Genomic DNA, 27,586 nt, shown 5'->3' with positions numbered 1-27,586 from the left:
AGATTTGCGCCTTTAAAGGGATAAGTTGTTTTTTTATCAGCCAACAACAGCTTTACTGTGGCTTTATTCTAAATTCAATATTCATGTCAGCACTGAGTTGGGTTTGTTTTTGCACCACTGTTACATACAAAGTATATGCACACTGGAGGAGCGCTTAATCTTATTATTAGGCAGAGATGTGGACAGCAGGAAGTTATTCACAATCCAAACTTTGACATGTAGTGCCCTCTTTTTTTCTGTGGCTGTACAGCATAAACTGGAGACCCCTGTAGTTCACAACTCTGCTTTGAGGGTTTTGTTTTGTTTTGTTTTGTTTTGTTTGCTTCTTTTAAAAGTAGATACTTTCTCAGCATAAAAGGGAACTGACAGCTCACATGAAAAAAACCCTTAAAACCATGGTAAAACAATACTCTCATACAACAACTCTTATTAACCGTAAAGTGGAGAAAATAACACAAAGAAGTAAACTGACAGTGGCATCCAGGCTTTATTGTGCCTATATGAAAAGAAGGAAATGCAACAAGATTTTGACTTGTCAGAGGCAAACGTTAAAAAATAAAAATAAAAAAATCAATTCCCTTCAACTTGCTACAAGGCATCCACCACACAGTGAAGCAATGCAGAAAGAAAATGAAGCTGCTCAAACAGGATTACAAGAAAACAAAGGACCACAACAAGAGGTGATGTTGCATTACCAACCGCTGGCCAGCTATTACATCACGTTAGACTTCCCATTAGCAGTGCGAATGCAAGCAGAAAGAAGGCTTTGAAAGTATGCAGCTCCCCGGGGACTTTCGTAGTTAGTACTTACCCCCGGGTAGAACTTTTGCTGCAAAAGTAGCTGTTAAAGTGCAATAACTTTTTCCACCCCAAGTCATACTGTTTTTTAAAACAACTATCATCTTTTTTTTTTTAAGGGAAAAAATAAGTTTAATTTTAGTAAAATAAATGTCAACATGATAGAATAAGAAAAAATGTTCTTTCAGGTAAGTTTAACTTCACATTTTTCCCCTGGTCATCTACCGCCCACCTCTAGTGACTCTGCGCCCTGCCGCCTCTAACAGTGGAGCATCCATCAGACTGTTAAACAGTGCCAAAATGAATCCCAATCATGCGGGTGCATAAATGTTAAGTTTTCTTAACCTGTTCCCACTTGTAAATATTATGCATGAATAAAGACAAATTAAAGGATATTGCTGCCATATTTTAAACAAAGCCTATGAAAAAAAGATAAAAACAACCAGTTTTATTATGTTGCTGGATTTTAATCTTTTCCCTGACAGTAACAAAGCAATATATAGAAAATTAACAGCCTGGATAGAGTCTTTTTTTACCGCAACCACAAAGCAACAGGAAACATTAAATGAAAAACGAGTCAAATTTTGTGCTATTTTCCTACTGAGACATATAATCGATCCATTATTGATTAACCAACCTGTCCAGGATTCTTTCGGGAGCTCCCTTCATGACCAGAATATGACCAGCGGGATTGTCCTCCGCTTCATGGATAGAGAGCTAGAAGAAAACGCACAGGAGGAAATGTGAGGACACTGTGGGATTTGCTTTAAAAACAATACACACATGCGGTTCATTGTGGATTGTCTATTGTTAGTCTGATTTTTTATTTATTATTTTTTTTATTTTGTTTTCACTGCTGTCATATTTTCCAACTGGTTAAAAAAAAATCATCTCAAGGTTGAATTGACTGAGTGTACCTTGAAAGTCATATGTATGCCTTATGTTGAAGGGACATTCATTTACCCAATTGCATATATTCCTCTGGTGTAGCACCTTGCATTATCCCTTCCCCCATACCTACAGTAGTTTGTGTGCACACACTCCCTCACACACACACACACACACACATTCCCCAAGGTAATTTGTATCTGAGTCACAACATATCTAATCTCAGAAAACCAGAGCAAAATTGCTTTATTTCCCCTCCCCTAACACAGACGTGCCTATTCTAAGTCAGGGAACAGGTGCACAAGATGCATGCGGGAAGTACTTTGTTTGCTTCAACACTGCTGCTGTGCAATTCATATGCTGGTTCGAATCTCCACACAAGCTGGGAAAGACTGGGTGTGGAAAAGCGAAGCGAACACACATCTCTGTGCGTTAATTGTTACACTTCCCCTGAGCAAGGTGTTAATGCTCTGCGTGATGGCTTCATATAGTTCAGTATTAACTTTTGGCTCTGTTGGTGTTGACTGTTAGAGGACGGAGTGAAGCATGTGGATTAACGTAAGACCTTTCACAACTGCCTCTCTACTACAGATACTGGATGGGAAATGTTTGTTCAATTTTATTAAAAAAATAGCTTCTCCTCAATTTTTTTTAATCCACTTTGGTGAAAAAATAATATTACAGAGCATGCTTGTCTTTGCTCAGTCTCATAAGAAGCTACCTCTGCAAATGTTTGATATTGTCTAGCATGATGGCAAATTTTAATTAGTGATGTACATCCAGGTCTTCTCACCTGTTCTTCTCCCGGCATGTTAGGCCTTTTTATTCAGGCACTGTTTATAAGCAGGTTACCAACCCATTTACAATTCAATAGCATATTCAACATACAATAGATTTACAAATGGGATTTCTGTGCATTGAAAGGCAACAGCAGAGCACTTTCTTAGTATCCCAGCCAAGCCAGTTCATAATCCTGATGTATCTTTCTAACATAAATAAAACACATTGCTTTAATGCTGCAACCGTTTTTCCTGTTACCAACAATGCTGCATTTGTGGCTTGTTGGGCAGCTTCCAAGTATGAATGCGTGCAGCAGTGCGAATTTTAAGCAGGGTGTCTCTGGTAAAAGAGCAGACATGTTCAGGCTGCCTTCCCTCAGTAGGAAAAGGTTAAAAAATGAATATGCATGATTTAGTTCTGGCATATAAGGAAAAAATTCTGTTTTTTTCCTCTCATGGACGTCTTGGCAATCTGTGTGAAAAACTCACCACAGCTCTGACAGAACTGTGAAAGATCATTTAAAGTAAATAGAGGAATAACCTCTTAATTGAAATGAATGAATAAATAAAATGAATACATTAAAAATAAAACCACTGGAACTGCAACCCAAAAGATCTGGACCCATACTGACATTTTAAAGACTTTGTCCTTGTCTTTCACTAAGTTTCATGACATTATTTGTTTTTGTGTAGTCTTGCTCACACTGATTCTAGAATCTAGAAATCTAGATTGTTAAAACATTGTAAAAATTGATTTTAATACAAAAATTGACAGAAAAGCAGTCAGTTTTATGTGATAACATATGTTAGTGCAGCTTTCATAAACATAAAATTGGTCAAGATTAGAAATAAATACCTCCTCTGGCTAGTGAGCAACAATATCTATTTACATAACAGTTACTCTATTACATTTTTAGGTTGCTTAATATATGTATATATACAAAAACCCAGAATGCACAGTAATAAATTTCAGCCTTGTGTTAATTTTCTCATCAGTTCAAGCCCAAAGCCATGACGTGACACTAGTCTCATGCAATACCTGATATTTGTTGGTGGAGTTGAATGGGATCTCTGCCACTTTGGGGTTTGCAGCTCTCATGTCACGAACACTCCCACAGCACACTTCGATGGATTTCAACAGAGCTGACTCTGATGCGTCCCCCGCTGTCTCCCTCTGGGGAAACACACACAGGAGCACATTAGCACAGTCACTAACATATGCATATTAGGAAATGAGTGTTGTCTGTCTCATTGCCTGTGTTTATCGTACTGCAGTGGAGGGAAGCTTTGGGATTATGTGTTATTTAATTGATTAAAACACTAGCTGAGATACCTGAGAGGACTTCCTTTACATCCATTATGTTTCTTATTAATTATGCAGGTAGTGGAGTATGATCTGAATTACCAATGCTGGCCACAATATTGTTGTCTAAGTTAATAACTTCATGTTAAAGAAGTCAATGTTTTCCCCTTTTTAAAAAATCTACAAGATGAGGAAGAGTTTTATTAAAACAGCCCAGTTTCTTCAGGAAAAATATAGCTAATTAGTTGGGTACATTCATTCATTCATTTCATTCATTTATTTATTCATTTTCAGGCACAACAAATACCTATATTGAACATAAAATACACAAAACAAAAAACAAAACTTGCCTGAAAAAGGAGTGGGACGAAGAAAACTTATTAAATCCCACCCCTATACTCACTCATCAACAAAAAAAAACAATAAACTTCCCGCAGCTACGCCCATCATTGCATACAGACCCATCAACAGCCCCGAGCAGATACAAGCATCTAAGCGGCAGCTCGCAACCAACAATTAGAGCCTTCATAACTGAATACAGAATATATAAATTATAAATTGCATTACCACAGGTAACAGGCAGTAATAACTACAAGTAACAGACACACATACATATACATACATATATATCTACACACACAAGTACATATATGTACATACATACGCACACTTTATTTTTTATTTTTTATTTTGGAATCCATACCAGCAATGGTAAGAGGACAGACATTACAGAGCACACTAAAACCCATCATTGAGTATACTGTGACCAGACCAACTGTTTGTAGAGAAATTTAAATCTATGAATATTTTTGCATTGTTTCAATTGTAAACTCAGACTGTTCCAGATTTTTACACCACATACAGACACACAAAAACCTTTACGGGTTGTTCGAGTTCTGGGTAATTTGAATTCTCCAAATCCTCTAACATTATAAACCTTTTCTCGAATTTCAAATCTAGTTTGTAAATTTGCCGGTAAAAGTTTAGTAAAAGCTTTATACAAAATTATGGATGTATTGTAATTAACCAGATCCTGGAATTTAAGTAACTTTGCCTGAAGAAAGAATTTGTGAGTATGATCTAGATAACCAGCCTTGTGAATAATACGCAGTGCTCGTTTCTGTACTGTGACTAATGGATTAGTTGTATTTTTATATGTATTTCCCCACACTTCCACACAATATGTAAGATATGGAAGAACCAGGGTACAGTACAGAGTACGAAGTGCATCTTTATCAAGGAATTGTTTCACTTTGTTCAAAACTGCGAGGCTTCTGGAAATTTTGGTTTTTATGTGTCTGACGTGGGGTTTCCATGAAATTTTGTTATCAATTATAACTCCCAAAAATTTGTTTTCACTCACATTATCAATTGGTACACCTTCAATGATAATTGGTAATTCTATATTATATTTTAAATTACCAAAAAACATTGCTTTAGTTTTATTTATATTTAATGATAATTTATTTATGTCCATCCATTTTTTTATTAATTTTAGCTCCCTGTTTACAGTCATTACAAGATCAGTATAATCATCGCTACTGAAAAATATGTTGGTGTCATCTGCGAACAGTATGAGTTTAAGTACTTGAGAAACATCAAAAATATCATTTATGTATACATTGAAAAGTTTTGGTCCCAACACTGACCCTTGGGGAACACCACATGTAATACCAAGTTTCTCTGAATGGTAATGCCCTATGCTAACATATTGTTCCCGACCTGTTAGGTAACTTTTTAACCAGTTACCAGCTTTCCCTCGAATACCATATCTTTCCAATTTATCCAGTAAAATTGAGTGATTGATTGTGTCGAAGGCCTTTTTGAGGTCAACAAAAATACCAACTGCATATTTATTTTTATCCAGTGTATCAGTAATTTCTTCTACTGCCTCAATTATCGCCATTGAAGTGGTTCTTTGCGTTCTGAAACCATACTGACCAACATTTATTATTTGATGTTTTTCAAGGAATTTTTCTAATCTTGAATTAAAAAGTTTTTCTAGAATTTTTGAGAATTGAGGCAGTAGAGAAATAGGCCTATAATTGGTAAAACTGTGTTTGTCATTACTTTTATATAGTGGTATTACTTTCGCAATTTTCATTTTTTTTGGAAAACAACCGGACTGAAATGATAAATTACAGATATATGTTAAGGGACTAGCAATATTCAGAATAACCTGTTTAACTACAGACATATTTATGTCATGATAATCCATTGAAGACTTACTTTTACATTTTAATGTGATATTTATTACTTCTTGCTCATTTGTAGCTGAGAGGAACAGTGAAAAGGGATTTGATTTTATATTACTGATATTTTCATTTTCATGACACGGGATGTCCGCTGCTAGTTCAGGGCCAACATTTATGAAGAATTTATTGAACCCATCGACAATATTACTCATGTTGTGATTTTCACCATTTGCATCAGTAAAATATTCAGGATATGATGTTCCAGAAGATCCTTGTTTAATTAAGTTGTTTAACACATCCCAAGTTCCTTTTATGTTGTTTTTATTTTCATATAATCTTCTTCTATAATAAAGTTGTTTGCTCGTTCTTATAATATCAGTCAATTTATTTCTATATGCTTTATATCTTTGTTCCACTTCTTTTGTTTTTACTTTGATGAACTGTTTATACAGATTGTTTTTCTTTTTGCAAGCATTAATAATTCCTTTTGTGAGCCAAGGACTTTTTATCTTTTTTTTCTTTGTCATGTGTTCGTTTACAGGACAATGTTTATTGTACCACATAGTAAAAATATCTAGAAAATTATCATAAGCCTTGTCCACATCTGACTCTTCATACACCGAACTCCAATCTTGTTGTGCTAAATCGAAATTGAAGGCATGAATTGCTTCTTCATTTATTGTTCGCTTTGCTATCATGATCTTGGTATCTATTTTTTTTAAATCACAGTCACACAAAGTAAAAACTGGTAAGTGGTCAGTTATATCACAGACAAGCAGACCACTATTAATTTGGAAATCCATGACATTAGTAAAAATGTTGTCAATAATAGTGGCGCTATGTGAAGTTATTCTGCTTGGCTTTGTTATTGTTGGATATAGTGATAAGCTGTACATTGTGTCAGTAAAGTCATCAATGGCTTTTAACCTTGTTGGATTTAGCAAATCAATGTTAAAATCACCACAGATAAATAGTAATTTTTGGTTCACCGAAGCAAACGTTTTTTCTATCCATTCATTAAAAGTGTCAATACTTGAACTGGGTGTCCGATATATACAACTTATTATAACATTTCTCTTTTTTTCATTCATAATCTCAATAGTCAAACATTCCAAAATTCCATCAATAGCCATAGACATAGTTGTTACAACATTATAGTTTATAGAGTTATGAACATATATAGCAACCCCGCCGCCCGCCTTATTTAATCTATTCATGTATTTTAAATCATATCCATTCAAACAAAAATCTATTCCTTTATCGACATTGAACCAAGTTTCAGTGATGGCTATAACACTAAAGGGGCGAGAAAATTGTTGCAAATAGTCCTTAATGAAATCAAAATTAGAGTACATACTTCTGCTGTTAAAGTGAATTAATGAGAGCTTCCCGTCTAGGTTAATTTCTTTTTCATATTGTTCCTGAGTGAAATAATTACAATTTTTAACAAAAGAAGAGAGAAAGTTACTTTCAGAATCTATTTCTGGATCTATTATATTATGCTCCTTATATTCACAATCTAATATATTCACAAATAAAATTGACCATGAAATAGTAGGTGGACTTCTTATAACTGATATAAGCGATCATCTTCCTGTTTTTGCAATTTTTCAAAATTATTTTGGGATTAAAACTAAACAAAAGAATCAAACATTTGATATGATACGACATAGAACAACAAGAGCCATTGCTGCCCTCCAGGTGGACTTAAAGGAACACAATTGGAATGAGGTTTTTGCAAATGAAGATTCAAATAGTGCGTATGATGCATTCTTATCAACTGTAATTTCACTATATGAAAAACATTGTCCTTTAATGAAAATCACTAGAAAGCATCACAGATCAAATAAGCCATGGATCACAAAGGGGATAGAAGATGCATGTAAAAAGAAAAATAATCTATATAAGAGATTCATAAAACAGAGGACAAAAGATGCTGAAATAAAGTACAAGTTATATAAAAATAGATTAGTAAATATTATAAGAACAAGTAAGAAAGAATATTACCACAAATTATTGGAGCAAAGTAGAAGTAACACACAAGAAACATGGAGGATATTAAACAGTCTAATCAAAAAGGGCTCAAAAAATAAGAATTATCCAGATTATTTTAAAAAAGATAAAGATATTGTGCTTGATAAAACTAAAGACATTGCAAATGAATTTAATGATTTCTTTGTAAATGTTGGCTTTAATTTAGCAAAAGAAATTCCAGAGTCAAGAAATAATAACGACCTAAATAAACATATTACTCAGAATGTGTCCTCCATGTTTATTGGTGCTGTAACTCATAGAGAAATAATTAACATTGTGAAGACATTTAAAAATAAAAAGTCCACTGACTGTTTTGGTATTGACATGATATTAGTTAAAAGTATTATAGAATATATAGTGCAACCTTTCGCATACATTTGTAATCTGTCCTTTCAAACTGGTGTGTTTCCCTCACAAATGAAAATAGCAAAAGTTATTCCAATCCATAAAAACGGAGAGAGATGTCAGTTTACCAATTATAGGCCAATATCACTACTCCCACAGTTCTCAAAAATTTTAGAAAAGTTATTTGTTAATAGACTTGATAAATATATTGAGAAGCATAATCTCCTAAGTGATAACCAATATGGCTTTAGAGTGAAAAGGTCCACTTCAATGGCAGTGATGGAACTTGTTGAAGGGATATCTAATGCTATAGATAATAAGGAATATACTGTTGGTGTTTTTATAGACTTAAAAAAGGCGTTTGATACAATTGATCATTCTATATTAATGAATAAACTAGAGAGATATGGCATAAGAGGGATAGCATACAAGTGGATGAAAAGTTACCTGGATGAAAGATATCAATATGTCGAATTCAATAATGTAAAATCTAAGCAGTTGAAGGTAACTTGTGGTGTTCCTCAGGGCTCTGTGCTGGGCCCTAAATTATTTATATTATATATAAATGATATATGTAGTGTTTCCAAACTGTTAAAATGTGTATTGTTTGCTGATGATACCACTCTGTACTGCTCAGGTAAAAACTTAGAACAGCTTCTGACTACAGCGGAAAAGGAGTTAAATATATTAAAAAACTGGTTTGATGTAAATAAGTTATCATTAAATATAAAGAAAACAAAATTGATTATTTTTGGCACTAGACCAATGAAAAATGTATCTAAAATAAGGGTTAATGGAATTGAAATTGAAAGAGTGTACGAAAATAAATTTCTTGGAGTGATAATTGATGATAAGCTGAGTTGGAAGTCTCATATAAACCACGTGAAAACAAAAATGTCAAAAACCATTGCTATTCTCTATAAAACAAAGCATGTCCTGAACAAAAAAACATTATACACACTTTATTGTACTCTGTTGCTTCCATATATGACTTACTGTCTGGAGATATGGGGTAATGCATATAAAACGAACACTCTTCCTATTTTCAAGTTACAAAAAAGAGCTATAAGAATTATAAACCAATCAAACTATATAGAACCAACTAACATTTTGTTTATTAATCTGAATACCCTGAAATTTTATGATTTAGTTGAATATAAAATGGCACAGATAATGTATAAAGCACAAAATAACTTGCTTTGCCCCAGTACTCAGAAGCTGTTCAAAGTCAGAGAGAGTCAATATGACTTAAGGGGAACAGATTTCTTTAAAAAAAACAAGATAAGGACAAATATAAAGCAGAGATGTGTTTCTGTTAGAGGAGTTAACCTGTGGAATAGTTATGACAGTGATTTAAAAAGGTGTAGTTCATTTTCCTTGTTTAAAAATATGTTTAAAAATAGAGTAATAGAAAAATATATAAATCAAGAATGAAAAGAGCAAAAAGGAGAAAGAAAAAAAAAAAAAAAAAAAACAACCTCTTGATTCTTTTGCTTTGATGTAGTTACTTATCTAAGGTGGAAAGTTTTTTTTTTCTTTGTTTTTTTTTTGTTTGTTTGTTTGTTTGTTTGGTTTTTGCTTTGTTTTATTATTTTCTTCAAGCCCTGTGTACAGGAGCTGCATACAAAAAGATATTTTGTGAAAAGGGTTGGCGTAATAAGCAAATGCTTCAGCCAATACCTTTTGATTAGCCTTGTCTCATGCTTTCTTTCTTTATGGTAGATTTTTGTTCTGTTTTCACTGTTTGTTTGTTTGTTTTTTCACTGTTTTCACTGAGATTTGAATTTGAATGCTAATCAATAAAATCAAATCAAAAAAAAACAAAAAAAAAAACAAAAAAAAAAAACAATCTAGATCAATTACTTTCTGTTGAAGAACTAATTTCAACGTGTCCATGTCATTTCCTGGTGTAATTGATACATTGGTGTCAGTTATACTTGTCCAGATCCTCCATGTTCCTCACTATCAGTACTTTTGCCTCTTCTGGTGTCCAATGGCGTGTCCAGCGGGGTGTCCACAGGCCACCCCCCAAACCAGACTGGCCACCCCAGGTGCCACCCCAAAGGCAAAACAATAAAATTCAATCAAATATCAAATGTCCGATTATGTTTTCACGGTGACGCTCAGATATCCGAGTGTAAGTGAATGCAGCATCGCTTCTGCGCTATGCGCATCACGTTAGCAAAGGTAGGAGAGCCAAGCGCGAAAGATGGCACTGCAGGAAACAATTTTTCGGTGAAAGAAAATGAGGACAGAATAAATGTCCCGGTAAGTAATATCAAGTTTGTTGAGTTTAGTAAACTTCGGTGAAATTAGAATACCAAGGAAAAAAAATAACACTTAAAGAATTATTGCAGCTGTGGAATATTTCAGACAGTATGCTACTGAGGGCAGCTAACATAAGAGTTATGCGTTATAAGATATAATCTAAGTCGTAACATTGCTGTATGGAGCTGCAGATTTGGTTGCAGGTTAACATAGCTGGACTGGCCATCGGGCATACCGGGCATATCCCCAGTGACTTATTTTTTATTTTTTTTTGTAACGGCATGAACAATGAGAGGTGGTGGATTGGCCAGATGCAGGTCGATGTGTAGAAATAACTCCGTTGTTTGGTGGTGGCTATGACGGGGCTTCCACAGAGGCAACAGGTGGATGAGGGAAGGGGAGGCAGGAGGAGAGACCCGAAGCAGCCACCAGTCCGAGTGTCAGGTGAACTGAACTTCAGGTAAGAAGTTATGACCTGCAGTCTATCTGGGTCAGATATAAACCAAGTTTAGGTGGAGTTTATTTTCATGTTGCTGACTTTTTACTGTCAGTTGCAATAACTCATACTGCGTTCTAGCCAGTTTGACGGAGTTTTTATACAGCTGGGTGGGTGCTATGATGTTACTGATAGTGAACTTTATTTTATTCATAAGGTTAGTAGAGTTGCCAACGGCTCCTTAAAAAAATGGAATGGTCCCTCATTCAGAGAAAATATTACACGTTTTGTATTGAGCTGAGAAGAGACGCAGTTTGTCCCGGACTTTAGCTAGAATGGAAAAAAGACACAAAGCTGGAGTTATTCTGTCTTTGCTGCACAGCTGCCTCTTCTTCTCTCATTCTCTCCCCTCCCTCTCCTGTTGCTACTTCAATCATGAAACTGATCAATGATCAGCTGATCGGCTTTTCTCTCTTGTTTATCGCCCACTTTGCGCCAGAAAGAGGAAACCAGCGGATGTCGCGCTAAACAACAGCAGCACGTTTAAGCTTGATCAGCTGTTGTTAGAATGTATTTAATATTAATTTCTAGTATCAGCTGATGTTTGCTGGAGCCACAGCTGTAAAGCTGCTGGTCATGATGTCTGTTTAGATATGTGGTGAGAGGGAAACATGAAGATGAAACCAGGAGATGTCCTTACTGAACCATCAGAGCTGAACAGGTGATGGAGAAACAGGTTTACCTTTTAGGTGACATGAATGAGTTGAAGGGAAGTTATGAACTGTTTCTGAGAGACAAATAACACCAGGATCCTTTTTTATGTAGCAGACAGCTGGTAACTGTGCAGGGGCGGGTCTAGCAAAGTTTTGCCAGGGGGCCAGGTAGGGCATTAACAGGGAAAGGTGGGCACAAAGAAATACTTTTCTTTCTTATTCTCATTTAAAATACCTAGTTTTTATTAAATAATTATCTAAATCTTACAACCAAAGTTTTTATCTGACGTAAAATGTATAGAAATCATACATATACCAACAAGACTGTACATCACTGTCACAACAGGGTTTGTTTTCAGTCAAAGTCTTTATGGCTTTACTACCTGGTGGGTCGGTCTGTAGTAAAAAATGCCCAATTTTTTTGTCCCAGTCCAGCCCTGCAGGTTAATACTGGCAGTGTCACCATGCCAGCTGACTGTATTTTATCATCAGCCAGTGTTGTTCTTTATCAATATTACCAAAGTTTACGATAAGGCAGCATAGAAAGTATTTACTTGCTTTCAGGTTTCATTCAAATGTTAGTCTTTTCAGTTGTTTCCCCACTTTTTTCCTGTTTCAAAATCAAACACCAGTTTGTGAGAAGATTATCTTCTTTTTTTAACAGGCAGATAAAGTTTTGCATTGGCATTGGCTAATTTGTCAATTGTTTGTTACAAATGTTCGTATTTTAATTTTCAAAAATGTTTTTGCCCAAAACATATGTGCACTATATGTCAGTAAAAATACTATGCAAATATTGCTGTCCTTGACTGCTGAGTAAACACTGACAAAGCACTGATTGTATCTCTTGTACTTTATCAACGCAGTATCTAAAAACTTTGCACCGTAGTGGTTAAAATCTCATTCTAATAAGAGTTAAAAGTGCATTTGGTTATTAGGTTTATAGGATTATTGAATTATGGTTAAGGGTTGGTAGAATTTTTTTTTAAAACATTATCTGCCAATTAAATCTGCCACCCTTCTCCAAATCTGTGCCCCTACCTGGCCCCCCCAACAAAAATTTTCTAGACACGCCACTGCTGGTGTCCCGTTTAGCTTAATGAAAATCTTACAGTTTGTTACCCATGTATGTTGTATTTTACCGTTCTTCTTCAGTTGCCTTGCCTTCCTCGCGATGTCTGCGTTTTTTCGTGTCAGATGCTCATTAATGAAAACGTCCGTGCCTTTCAGTTTGCGTCCTTGTTTCAGCAGTGCGACCTTGTTCTTCCGATTGACAAATCTCATAATGATGGCCGGCAGTCTGTCACTCCTCCTGGGCCGTGAGTGACATGCTTCTATGTGCTCCAGGTCCATCTCTATCCCCTTGCTTTGGAGGAAGGACGCCACCTGTTGCTCTACCGAGCGGGTCTCCTCGTCGCTGGGCTCCCCGACGTTCCCGGCCACCGCGCGCGCGTACGAGCGCGGCTTGATTTTAATACCGCTGATGACCACGTCGTTCGTACGGGTGTACTGCTCCAGCTCATCCACCCGCCGCTCGAGATCCATGATCCGTCTGTCCTTCTCGGCATTTTGGAGGCGTAGCTGTTTTACCTCCTCCAGAAGCCCCAGAAGCAGCTCCTGCTGTGCCCTGACTGCGGCCACGTCTCCGCACAGCGCTCCGAGGGAGGTTTTAATGTCCTCAACCTCCTCTGGTGTTGGGCCTTTCTTGGGTGGCATACTGAAGCGAGAGCACGAGGCGGCCACCACGAGGGACCCGGAAGCGGAATTTCTGATGATGGCGCCTGGCTAGGCCTGCTGGCTGATGGTGGAGCCTGGCTGTGGCCTGCTGGCTGATGGTGGTGGTGACATATGCTGTTTGTAAACTCTCAAGGGCAGCTTCTAAAGGTCTTGATGATTTTCTAAATAAATACTGTTGGAGGAAGACATTTGAGTATTGCCTGTTGGCAATAATCAGCAGCAAATTGGTTGCTAAGATTGTAGTAAATGAGTAAATTATTAGGTTATATTTTTCCAATAGTGGTGTGAAAAAATAATATACTCAAGGAAATTCAGGAAGAAAAGGTTAATTTTGATGCTTGATCTATTTATCTGGCATGTAGGGCAGCAACAAAGACTTTACACTTCAGTCTGTAGCGGGGCCAGTTTCTCAGATATGCTCCAGCTGTAGCTGGGGGTCTTCAGCTCTGTTTCCACAGACCACCCACATGTGTGTCGCCGGTGGTGAAGAACTGTCCTTGATGGAGTTATTTTCTCGAGTGCCTGAGTAAACCATATTTAATTAAAGCGCTCCTTAAATCATTTGTCCTAGCTGTTATGATGACCTATAAAAATCTGAAGCCACTGTTTATAGCCGTTTCCTTAAGACGATAGAAATTCATCTGTTTAATGTTGCTTTTATATCTAAAACGTGATCTTTTTCTAACCCCGACCAATTAATTCTACTAATTCTAAATACTGAGTCCAACAAAACACAAGCTCCAGTATAACAAATTATCTCAGATCATATTCATTGAGGTCATTGAGGTTGATGGCATTTTTTCCTGTGTAGCTACATGTGACCTTAATTCAAAAGAAAAAGCTTCATAAGTCTTAATATTTGTAAACTGCTTCCACATGAGGACAGATACAGAGTATCTTCAAGTATAAGCTACACTATATGTGTTTGTACTATCGCAGATGAAAGACATCCAACGAGAAAGAACCGCGGCAATATCTTTGGTCATGGCTGGAAACAGATTTTAATATTCCACACAAAGAGGCCTTCAAAGTTGGCTGTTATAACAGTCTGTGACTAAAAGCAGCCTGGGAAAGAAATTTAGAAAGACCATCTTACAACGTGTCTGCTGATAAGATCTACATCTGCTAACCAATGAATGGGAAAGGAGCTGGGAGATAACGCGCTGATCAAAAATATATGGGTGTCAAAGTGGAAAAAAGCAAACCTAATGTTTGGGATTCTAATAAAAAATGTAATTTATTGAGCTGTGGCAGCACAAGATTGATGTGTCCTCTAGCTGTTTTCAAGGAGGTTGTAGTATGGAGCGAAATATCGTGGGAATTGATGCCTTGTGGGGAGTGAATCAGTGGGTACAATCTGCATACATCAAACTTGATGTTGTACCTAAGCTTATTAGATCCATGTCTCAGAGTGTGTCCTGCAATAAACTTTACACAGATGGTAAGAAAGCCTATTTCACGAGTCTCAAAGTAGTATTATTCTCTTTTTCCTAGAAGCAGCTTGTTTGATATTTCTTTGTTTTTCGAGGTTTATCAGCTTTAACTTGTCTGATAAAGTTGCTTGCTGTGATACTTGGATAATTTTAGAGAAAATTCTTTTTTGATAACCTGTGAAATCCACCTTCATAAAAATTCCATGATAATAACGGCATTTCAAACCACTCTTAGAGCCAATTTATTAAAATCCATGCTAAACTGATTGACCTGACACCCGATACACCAGTGGGAGCTAAACCAAGACAAGAAATTTCTCTTTGTTTCTGTTTATTCATTCATGAACGGCCGCCAAACAAGGACATGCACTCCACAAGATTTGTCCTTGTTTGTGCCTTTTCATGAATGAATAAATAGATCATGGAAATTCCATCTCCTTTCCCGAGTAAGATGGGTACTTGTTCGCGTAATGTTAATGGAGCCTCGACTGCTGTGTTCGAGGGCTGCTGGGATATACGCGTGTCACTTAATCCAAGGAGCAAATCTGCCCACCTTGAGGGGTACAGAGGCTGCACTGGCACCGTCTGCTCCCATCTGAGTCAAGAAGCTGTAATCCCTGTCACTGAGAGCCATGCTGAGAATTTCTTTAGGTCAATGTAGCACAGTTTGGAGGGGCAGCAGTCGGTAGAAGACGGAGATATTATTGACTTACCTTTCCAGCAGTGTGTGTGTGTTTGTGTATCTGTGCTGGGGGAGTCATTTCCAGGGGTGCATTGGATTATCCTCTGTGTATGTGTATTTATGTGTGAGAGAGATGTCAAGTACCAAGTGTCAAGTGGTACTGACAAATTATTTTTATGGGTTGTTTTCATTCCCCTGTGGCTGCCATGCAGCTGAGGATGGGCTGACCACAGGAGAGAATACAAACTATCTTTGCTCAAGTATGGCATAACAAGAAGGTTTGGTAACCAGTCCGTTAAACTGAGATAACAACTTCAAAATCTGATCAGAAGGGCAGGGAACATAATTGGCATGCTGGCCCCATCTTTTCCCTCTCGTCTCATCCAAGAGATGTTTGAAGAGACAGTGAGAAGGGAGAGCCTCGAAATTACCAGAGACCCGAACCACATCCTGTACAAAGAGCCGGAGCCGATACCCTCAGGCAGAAGGTATGAAAACTCAACATGTAAAAAAAAAAATTCCACTCTCAGGGATCTGTGTAATACTCTTTCTGATAAGAGACACAATAACGGCTACTCTAATGTAAAGCACGGTGCATACGTTTCTTTTGAAGTGTTTACACTTTTCTTGAGCATAGTGCCATTATGCTTTTCAGCGTTACGCATTTCAAAGGAGAACATTGTGCTTTTAACCTCTAATACACTCAGTATGGGAGCTGATGGCGTGATTCATTTAAAGATAAAGTGTATGATCATTTAGAAAATATACATCTTTTATATGCTCATATTTGAATAATGCAAACAGCAGTTGCGGCATTTCGTGCTGTTGTATACCTACGCTGCATTACATTTCAGAGGCAAATGTTTTCCTTCTAGCTTCGCTACATTTATATTATTTATGTACGCCAGTAAATTTTCAGATTGAGATTTCAAATTGAATCTCTGTTAACAATGTTAACCTTATAGATTAAATTGCCGGCAGTATGTGCAAACGTTTAAATTAGCCCCCGTTTGAACAACGTGCAAACTGCAAACGCCAGATATATGATGTAATAAGTATTATAATAACATGATCAGGTCTATTCTTCTGCGTGGACTTTAAATACATTTTAAATTATTTACTTTTACATTTTTTTTATTAGGGTCTTTTACACTTATACTACTTTTACATGGCTTTATTGCCACTTTTAGTTAAGCACATATTCAAGCATATAAATCTTTGATCCGAAGTATCACCACTTTGTCTGCATGGAACATTAAAAGAGGCTAAGATGTGTAACAAGTGCTTTGATTTATGTTACAAAAGTTGCTGCTGTTTGACTCTGCTTTTTGCATTTTTCTGTACTTTAACTTTAAAGCTATTTTAGCAACAAATGTGTGTATGTGAAGTTTATCTATCTACGCCTGTGGGCACAACAACAGCACTTATAGGTTTAACAGTTTTCAGTCTTGTCATGAATTAAACTGACAGCAACCCAAACATTTTTTTTTAATCTTTTTTTAGCTTTAGTGAGTGAACACTGATTTCACCACTTCTTATTTTGGAGTGACAACTCAGCTAACACTTCCCACATGTTGTTAAGTTCACCCTACTGGCAAACCATGTTGTCAAAAATCATGTCATGAATAATGTGCATGCATTATTTGATCCAAATATAAAAGACCCACTCAGAATGCCCTTGGATTAAACTAAAAGTGGTATACTCCACCTTTTTAGGGAGTAGAGATAATTCACGAAGCTGAAATATAAATGCAAAGTTTTCAGTAACTTGATGTTATAGCGTGATCGCTGCTGTGTTGCATGGTATACATGCGGCAGGTACATATCTATTTTTCATGCTGCATTGCATAGAACCACTTATAAATCCCAAACGACATCTATCTTTCAGTACGGCAGGTTATTTTTTTCTCCAAGGATGGTGAAGCGCATCCTTCCTTACCCTGTTTTTGATTGGTGAATACTCATTGCCTTCATTGGTTGGTTTGGCTGGGTTTGGACATGACAAGTGATGACTGGCTGGAGTAAGCCAATCAGAGACAGGAGGAGAGTGGGTTATGCCCACACAGTGTATATAAAAGATAGATGTAGCCTCTGGGGCTAAAGCCTTGAACCTCGGTTCTTTTTGCCAGCCAGCAGTGCGTGACTATTTTGGTTGCAAAAAGAAACCTGGTAATAACAAAAGCGTTTGAGAACATGCTCATTTTCTCTTGATTTATGACCTCTGTAACATTTCCATGACATGTTTAAGTCTCAGTCTCTAGTCTTACTGAATACAACGTGATTTTTTTTTAATATGTAAGCTTCTATTTAAAATAAGATATATATTTTAAAAAGTGCATGCTTTGGACTTGTGATTGACAAGTCACTAACTTATGAATGTGTGGTGTCACATCCACCCCTCAGCTGGTGACATACGGTTTCAAAAAAAAAGGAAGATGGTGATGGAAACAATGTTCAACTTAAGGTTTTAAAACAAGAGTCAAACTTATGTGTTAGGTAATGTAAGAGTGGCTTCATCCATCATTTATAGAGGCTATGTTCATGTATTTTCCGTATTGAAGTTAAATAAATGAACATATAGTGTCTTCAGTGCTACATTATATGTGTCCAGTGTTCACATTCTGGTAGAGCACTGAGTCAGGAATCGATCAGTGTCCCTGGTTTTGGTTCTTGGGTTTTGAGTTTTGTTTGCTTGTTTGTTTGTTTGTTTAGTTGGTCGGTTGGCTGCTGTGCTAAACAAGAAGTATATCTTCTTGATTATTTTGAGGTGAAGTTTTATATTCTTGCATTGCCTTTTTTGTTATCATTCAAGTATTAATTCTTGTTGTATTTAAGCTTTAGTCATTGCTCAGCGTGTGTATGGCCTCCAGTTTCTTCTTTAGTATTTAGGAAGGATTTTGGATTCCTGTCTTAACTCAATAATTATTCAAATAGTGACTTTTATTTCTTGTAATATTTTGGATCTCGGAGTCACATTTTGCTTCAGATGAGTGTCAGCTTTCTGACTTCACAGAGTACAGTCACTTTCAGTTTTCCTTGCCCTCTGTTTTGTCTGGCATTGCCGCTCTGTGTAAATTAATTCAAGCATGTTTAAAATGTACTTTCCTATTTCACGTCTCTGGTTCATTTCCTGTTTTACTTTGCTAGTGTTTTTTGTGTCTTGTTTTCAGTTTTACTTCCTCCCTGTCTGATTGTCTGGATTGTCTGTGCCCATTTCTTGTTATTCTCCTATGTCTAATTCCTAATCAGTTGCCTGTATAAATTGTCCTGTCCCTGTATTTGTCTTGGTCATGTCATCCGCTTATGTCTGTTTAGTCCTGTATTATTCTGCTTTGCTTTCAGAGTTCCTCCGTAGAGTTCTGGTCTCCCTCGTGCCTTGTGGATTAATGTTTGGATTTTATTGTATTGGACTTATCTGCTAATAAAGCTCGCTTTTAGTTGGATTCTTCACGCCTCTTCTGTGCTGCACTTTGGCTCCTTTACACCTCTGCCCTCCACACACAGCACTGTTTGTTCAAAAAGCGTATTCATATAGCTGCCTCTCCCTCTTTTATCTGAACCAAATTCACTGTGAATACTGCTCCTCTTCTTTGGAGATGAGCAGAGGATATTGGGGGGAAAAATAAATATTATACATACTTCTTCAGGCACCAATACACCAATAAGTGTGAGTGAGTGGCAGTATAAATATATATATACTTTCTTTTACCATTACGATGGGAAGGTGCGCCTGTCCGGGTTTGAAAACAGCTCTGTTGCAGAGGCCAGCCACGCGAGACAAAGCAGTCCAAGTAGGAGAGCTCTTGTCAAAACCCAAACCTGAGAGAATAGGAGAAGGAACTGTGTTAGGCTTTTTTTTAAGTAGGACTCATGCAGTATTTATGCTATGGACTTAACTCTCAGTTCACAGAGTACAACTGAATATTGTAGCTAAATAATAGAATCAGGGTCAGTTAAGTTGAACAATCACTGTTTCCTTGACAAAAGTGGTTTTTCAAATCCCCAGTCTCTAAAATGCCATTCATTTTTAACTAGAGGGACTCAAAATAAAAAGGTGTTTGGAAATGACTTGTATCAAAATTTCAACCCTCCCACCCAATTGCACTGAAAATGACCTTCACGCTACTGCAGGCGCCTGCATTCATTTTTCATATTTTCCTGGACTGTGTACAACGTTATTGTGGAAACACACTGACACACTATGGCTGGGATTGTTGAGCTTGACACGGTGCAGTACAAAAGGCTAAAAAGGCTGCAGCAGCTGTAAAAATCGTCTGCATACTTTATGGAGAAAAAAAAATTGAACACACTGTGTTTTTCGTAGCTCTTGCCTCGTTTCTCTTGTACAGCCTTTGTCAGCACCACTGGCTATTCCTTGTATGAGTTCACAATTGTCTGACTCAAGACTAATTAGTATTCATGGAACACCTGTTTTTTCTCCTGCCAGACCTTTTGGTTATTGCTAAAAGCTTCTTTAAATTTTGGCTCGATTTTCCACAGGAGTCAAGAATCCGATTGGTTCCGCAGAAGCAGTCTTGCAGAGGAATTCTGGGAAAAGACACGTTTGTAGCTGAGGGTTATGCTGCCCACCGCATACCGCTGCTCAATTAATCCAAGCAGTAGAGTGAACAGCCTTGTTGGTTGGCGGTGTGAACATTGGACAGATGAATTTCAGCAGGTGGTCGCACTCCCCCCCTCCGCATCCCCCACTCCATCTCTCCTTTATATCTTTCACTCTCCAAGCTCTCTCTCTCTCTTTCCTTACTTTCCCCCTTGTTTTCCTCCTCTCCTTTCATCTCAGTCTTACCAGTCTGGTCCTCGGTGGTGTCCGCATCATGGATCTGGTTGTCGAACCACATGTGGGCCACCGTCATACGGTTCTGGGTCAGCGTGCCCGTCTTGTCGGAGCAGATGGTGGAGGTGGAGCCGAGAGTCTCTACGGCCTCCAGGTTCTTTACTAGACAGTTCTTCTTGGCCATTCGCTTGGCAGTGAGAGTCAGACACACCTGGGAGGACAGTGGGAGGTGAGGGCAGAGAAAGAGTAGGGGAGGGAGAAAAAGGAGAGGCGAGGATGGATGATTGTGAAAGCATGTGTACGCAGCGGAGCATTCAAGTGTTTGTGCATGTGAAACCATGCGTGGTCCGGGTACCTTCTCAATGAGAGTGTGTGTATGTGTGTGAGGATCTCGCTGGTTAGTTAACAGCAGGTGAACAAGAACATAAAAATATGATGAGTGGACATATTCCATATGTCACCCACATAGCAACTAATATATCACACATAATGTACACACAAGCATTTTCACACATACCTTACTGTATGATGTATTTAAAGGGAATGCAACTAAAGAAACCAGCCACTGGAAGTTAATTTATTTTCTGCGACCACTGAAATGTCGACTGATGGCATTTAAAATGCCAGCTGGCATCCCCCTCAACCTGCTCTCTGTTTGTTGTTGCAGAAAAAGTTAGCTACATTTTTTTTTTGTAAGAACAAGATTCGGTAATAAATCACTTTGCTGTGTTCTGTAAGATCATTAGACCTACACCTAACATTCAGCGAGGGTAAATTAGTGATAGGAAAAGCACAGGTGTAACTAATAACATTGATGATGGCTTGGTTCCACATAGATGTGCCAGTAAACCGTGACAGTGAGCCAGCAGGCATGCCATCAGGGCTTTGGAACTGGCACATGCAAACCTGCACTAATCAATATGTTTATGTCAACAATATCAAATGGGTATGAAAGCAGCTGCTCGAGATGAAAAGCCCGTGGGAAATTAATGCCACCTACTGCTATTTTCCTAATTTTTGTAAAGCCTTTAAGTCTTTTTTGTTTGTTTGTTGGTTTCATTATTGTTGCCTGTGATCTTAAATTCCCATTATCAATAGACACAGACAGACTTCTGCTATACATATTTAACAGGTGAAGAATGTCCATCAAAGCTAGAAAACAGAGCTTAAAAACAAATGAAAACTTTCCATTTTCTTACAGTAATTTCAGAAGCTAGTTTCTGATCTTCCAAATTGCAAAAACACAAAGAAAGCAGCTTTAAGTAATCATGCTAATGATACCTTGTACAACCAAAAGCTAGACCGCAATCAAATGTACAAAAAGTAATCCAACATACCCACACACTACAGTCCACACACTAGTCAGCTCCTGCCTCGCTCTGCTCATTATGATGGTTCTTTACAGTTTATTTAAACAAAATCTTGCTGTTGATGTAAAAAAAAAGTACCTGTAAAAGCCCCCCCTGCAATCAACCTGAATCATATTCTTTGTTTAAAACTACCATTTCAAACACCATTTTGTATCTTTGTGTAGCACAGCCAGTTTTTCTTTCCCACATGGCTCCATTCACTTCCTTTTCCCAGAAGCATATTATGGAGTGATCTTGCAACAGGGGATTATTGTAAACTGAAGTGCACATTATGTCATTGCAGCAAGGACAGAAAGAAGCTGTGCAGGGACATAAACTCTCATTAAACCTTTTAAAATGCTCGGCTATTTATAGAAAATCTTGCAGATATATTTTGGAGAAAATCATTATTATAAAACTTATTGTTCTAAAAAAACAAAAAACAAAAAAAAGGGAGAGAGACGCACAAACACTCAGATACACTATACTCACAGTGACAGTAGCCAGAAGCCCCTCAGGCACATTAGCTACAATGATGCCAATGAGGAAAATGACGGCCTCCAGCCACGTGTATCCCAGGATGAGTGACAGGATGAAGAAACTGACTCCCAAGAAAACAGCCACACCAGTGATGATGTGGATGAAATGCTCGATCTCGATGCTGATAGGTGTCTGGCGGACCTCCAGCTCAGATGCCAGAGTGGCGATGCGACCCATCACCGTTCGGTCACCGGTGGCTATCACAACGCCACGAGCTGTACCTGCAGTAGGGGGTCATTAAATTTAAATCAGTCATTCTGTTTACCACAAAGGGACATTACCGATAAAATTAGTTCAATGTAACTGCCTTGACTCAGTTAAAATTGGTTTACAGGAGATTTCTGTTCTGCAGGGCATAATACTGTAATTAGGATGACTGTGCAATAGATAAAACAAAAATAGGCCACCAAAAAAACAGCAAAACATGAACAGCTGCACAGTGGAGACAATATGAATTAAAATAAAATGTGATCATGATTTCACTCACTGGCCCTCCTTCCAGCAAATAGTGGTTATATCCTTGTTTTAAATGTGTAACTAAAGTTATTACTCGGATGTAATACAGGGTCTCATTCCAGTCTTTAGTGTAATTATGAAAAAGATTATCTAATAGTTGTTTTCATAAGCCGCTAGAGGAACAAGTATGTGTGAAAATGCTCTTGTGCTATGTCTCAAAGTACAGCAGTAACTATTAAATGGGAGTTATTATTTTGAATCTGAAAGAACATTTTAATGGCTTGCTTAGTCATGTAAATCTGACAAGTGAAGGTGTTTGAATGTGAGAGTGCAAAGCTGTGGTTGGTCCAAAGGGGAAGGCTGCTATGAAGCTATGAGCTTTGTTATAAAGCCTTGCTGTCAGTGATTTCTTTTTTGGTGGGGGTACAAACTGGCCACCTCTCATTTCTTCATATATTTCTAGGAAAATGGGACATACTTCCAGGATTTATTGAAACATCCTGAAGCAGAGATGGAAATAGACTATGCAAGACAAAAAAAGAAGAGTTTGCACAATTTTAATGAGTTTGAAACTCAATATTCTGTCCAACCACCTCTATGCTTCAGCACAGCTTGAACTCCTTTGTGCAAGCTTTCTTCTGTTAATGACGAGTTGAACCAAAAATGTCAAATTTTGACTCCTCGCTCCCATAAGACCTGTTGCCACTGATTTTCCGTGCACTACACGTGCAATATGACACACCTCAGCCTTTCCTCCCTGTTTTCCTTCCTTAAGAATGGCTTCTTGACAGCCACCTTTCTACAGAGACATTTCTGATGAGGCTTCAGTGAACAGTAGATGGATCATCTGAAGAGTCAGATGCATCTCTCAGGTTTTGCCAGGTCTTTGCTGAATTATTTTTCTTAAGGACATGACTGTCAGATACTGTTCATCTGCTGTAGATGATTTTTTTAAGGCTGCCACTTCTTTGTCCTCCACTTGTCCAGTTTCCTAACACATTTCAAGGACTCACTGCACATCTTACACAGATATGCCAAGTTTTCAGCTAATAGCTCTTTGGGAATCACAATGTTAGTGCAACAATACTATTTTACGGCTGTCAGTCCGTGTTATGTTTGACATTTTTTGTTGGTTCATCTAAAGAAATGCAAGTATGTGCTTTTGCAAAGTGTCTAAAGACCCAATTTAAATTTGATTTTTTTGGTTCGTTTGTTATGTGTCAACAAAGCACTGCTTCATCCCTCGAATTTAAAGTTAGGTGCCTTTTTTATGCCTGAATGATTCGTAGATCAGTGTTAGGAGGCTTTAAAAAAAGTTAAATATTAGGAAATGAAGGGTGGCTCAAAGTTTTGCACAGTACTGTAAATATGTGTCCTAAGCAGTATGTGTGAGGTATTATCTGATCTTTTAATAGAAATGTAGTTCCTGGTTGTCAGTGAATCAGGCAGCAATAAAGAAAAAAACTCAAAGATATTTGTTGGGAAATGAAAATGCATGGTTCTGTTTTCCTGACATTAATATTCAAGTGATTAGATTTTAGCCACTCATGCAAATGCTGAAGCACACAGGAAAGCCTCAAGGTGCTCTAGACCAGAAGCCTGAGGTCCACATTCTGCATTAAATAGATATAAAACATTCACCAAACTCACCTTTTTTTTTTTGTGCAATTAAAAGTTAAATTAAAGTCTTTGGATGATTCATCAGTTCAGTAGTTAACAACATCAGTTTGTTGCAGTCGCTAGTCAAGAAGCATCGGTTTTTCAAATGATGGCTATTTTTTTAAGACAGCTCTTCACATGAGAGGTCGTGAAATTACAGACCACTAGGTGTGAGTTACAGCTTTCAGCTGGGTGACCAGATGCTCTCACTGCTGTAGTGAGACTCAGAGTCATATGCGCAGGGGAAAACAAATGCTAACAGCGTGGATACCGTGGGCACTGCAGACGACGTGCTCTAATGTGTAAACAATGAGGAGGTTCGATGGCGAGACATAACTGGCTGTAGAGCAGTGATAGATGGAGGTGAATTACAGGTGTTGGCCAGTGATGGGTGCTTGGATGGACTGAGCAGATGCTCGAGAAAGTGGATGAGGAGAGAATCCAGATAAGCAGACTCTACCTTATCCTCTGAAATGTGAAAACTGTGAGTTACTCTGGGCAACCAGCACAGTTTCTGATAGAGTTTGTTTTCCGTATGTAGGTATGTCTTTGATTTTTGCAGAAAAACACACTTAGTTATATACGATAACAAACCACAGATGTTGCAAATTAATGATTAATTGAATTTTAAATGTGAATCTTTTATGATTTTTAATCGAATAGACATGCAGAGGTCCATTTTCAGCAACTGTCACTCCCGTGTTGCACTGGCACATTGTGGTAGCTAATGCAAGTTGATCACGTTTGAAGGCTAATTTATCATTTGAAAACCTTTTTCCAATTATGCTGGCACAGCTGAAAACTGTTCTTCTGATTAAAGAAGGAAAGAAATATCGTGTTGAGTGTCTGTAGCATCACCCTCTGTGGGTTTGATTATAGCCTTAAAATGTCCCTCAAAAAATAACTTTCTTCTGAAATTCATCAGAGTGTAAGAAACGAAGAGTATTCTGTGTGCTAAATTGCCAAAAAAAAAAAGCTTTGTGCAACTGTGCTCTACTCGTTTACAAACCAGCACAATCTGGTGGGGACAATTTAATGAAGCTTCCTCTTGAGGACCTGAGCTGTGCTTCTTAAACTATACTTGTAATCTTGCTCAGTTTCTCCCACGTCTTGTTCTACTCTGGTTAGGGCCACTTTGCAGTACACACCTTTTATATGCAATCCTGTTTCTTTTTAGGCCTCCAACTGAATAGCCTTCGATTTTAAAGACTTTCAGAATGTCCATTACGTCTGAACACATAAAAGCCGATCTTCCACACACCCAGCCAAATTTATTGTTTCTTTAATCAGCACATCTTTCAGCTGTGCTAACGTAATCAAAGCCCGTTAACATGCTAAACCTGCATTAGGGAACATAATGTGCCATTTGAACACAAGAGTGCTGAAAATGGGCCTCCATACACCCACACAGGTATTCCATTAAATTACAGCATTTCTGACTGGTTTAATGTTCAATTAGTTGGAAACAAATGTGTATTTCAAAAACAAGGACAGACACTTCTGAGCTTGTAGATAAGTAGGATGTACTTTTTTAACACTTCACTTTCATAAAAAAAAAAAAAATCTTTAAATTAAGTCAGAAATGGCTCCACAAACGTGTGGCCAAAACGCAGATCTTCAAAGATAACATGCAAGTGTTCAGAACTGTTAAAAAAAATCTAGCTTCTAAAACGTCATAATAACTCCATCACCATTAGATGTTCTTCTAATGTACATCTTGTTCTAAGATCTATCTGATAAATCTGATAAAATCCCTTTGAAACTTTATGACTGACAGCCACTGACCACTCAAATTCCCAGTGATTCTATCTCAGATGGAAATGCTTATTACTAATCCTCATGCATTCTGCATGAGCAGCTACACACTGCGTGGTGCAGTGTACGGATCATGTACTGGAACACATTCACCGATGGGTGGTAAAGCAAAAATGATGCTGATCTCCAGATGGCTTAAAGGAAGACATTTAGAGCCGATAAGAGACAATCTTGGCCAGATGTGGCCTACTGACCCTCAACACAGTTGGTGGAAAAGAAACAGATGTTGCGGGTCTCCAGAGGATTCTGGTGCGTGAACTCCGGGGAGCGCGTCTGAGGCTCAGATTCTCCCGTCAGAGAGGAGTTGTCCACCTTCACAGGGAGAGAGAGAAAATGGATGTGAGCGCGGTGTTATCAGAGAGACTGAAGAGGTGAAACTGACAGACTGGAAATGGAAAAAAAGGACTTTATAACAACAAGTGATATAGCGCTCTTGTCTTGTCAAAACTGTGTTCTGATCTAGGTGCTCGCTGCAACACGGTGTAGAAATTTGAACCACTGAGAGAAACCTTCACCCTATTCGGCAACAGCAAGTGCAGCTGCAGAAAAAGCCTTTGATATTTTCTATACCGGTAGCACCTACAACATTATCTGATTTCCACACAAGCCATAAAAAGCAGATAAATTAAACCCAATTAAATACAGGTAAGATATTAGACTTGGTAATTTATTGAATGAGGAAAATGATACAATATTACATATCAGTGAGGGAGAAAGGTGTGTGAAACTCTAGGAGTAGCATTCAATTTAAAGGTGAAATAAATCAGGGATGACAATTAGGTGAGAGTGAGCGCCCTGTTTTCATGGTAGGTTTATTCCCATCCCCATGTAGAAAATGTATTATGGCTCAAACAAAGGAGGATCTGAGAAAAACGGATGTTCAGGATCATCAGACTGGGAAAATGTTGAAATGTATAATCCTTCTCTGGAGAATTTAGACAACTTCGTAGTCAGACAGACAAAAGAAATTAAAGATCTTTGTTGCTCACTTCAGGTGTGCTCAAGAAACAAAACAAAACAAAAAATACTACAGTTAAAGGCATTTGGTAGTCTGCCTGGTCGGTCACAAAGGAACTCAATGTGAAAGGCCTGTTTTACAGTGGCTAATGATTCCACCATCAGAAGACTAACTAAACAACACTGGTGTATATAACAGGATTGTAAGGTTTGTGATGCCCATCTGCATGTTTGCTACCAACTGCTTGAACAAGAAGGCTGTTCTGACAGTGCTTTATGGATCGGTTCAATGAGAAGTGTTGTAGAAAATATACATATAACGTATATTCACTGACCACAACGTTAGGTGCACTTGTTCAACTGTTGGTGCAAATATCAAATCAGCCAATACCTTGGTGTATGGT

General features: G+C 37.7%; 1 protein-coding gene across 1 annotated transcript in view; it reads right to left on the bottom strand.

Moving 5' to 3' along the window:
* The window catches only part of atp1a2a (ATPase Na+/K+ transporting subunit alpha 2a), a 63,420-nt gene that overhangs the window by 27,259 nt on the left and 8,575 nt on the right, over positions 1 to 27,586 (bottom strand). The window contains exons 7-12 of the mRNA XM_085439727.1: positions 26,420 to 26,537; positions 22,248 to 22,516; positions 20,419 to 20,617; positions 19,321 to 19,430; positions 3,505 to 3,639; positions 1,436 to 1,515 (exon numbers count right to left, since the gene is read on the bottom strand). Of these exons, the coding sequence (XP_085295853.1) occupies positions 1,436 to 1,515; positions 3,505 to 3,639; positions 19,321 to 19,430; positions 20,419 to 20,617; positions 22,248 to 22,516; positions 26,420 to 26,537 (911 nt within the window). The remainder of the gene's footprint in view (positions 1 to 1,435; positions 1,516 to 3,504; positions 3,640 to 19,320; positions 19,431 to 20,418; positions 20,618 to 22,247; positions 22,517 to 26,419; positions 26,538 to 27,586) is intronic.

This window comes from Copadichromis virginalis, linkage group LG18 (assembly GCF_057382275.1).
Source record: "Copadichromis virginalis isolate Kocher_CV1m ecotype Utaka linkage group LG18, C_Virginalis_male_GT1.1, whole genome shotgun sequence".
NCBI lineage: Eukaryota > Metazoa > Chordata > Actinopteri > Cichliformes > Cichlidae > Copadichromis > Copadichromis virginalis.
The sequence above is the reverse complement of the archived record's forward strand: the minus strand, read 5'-3'. Positions and strand labels throughout refer to the sequence as shown.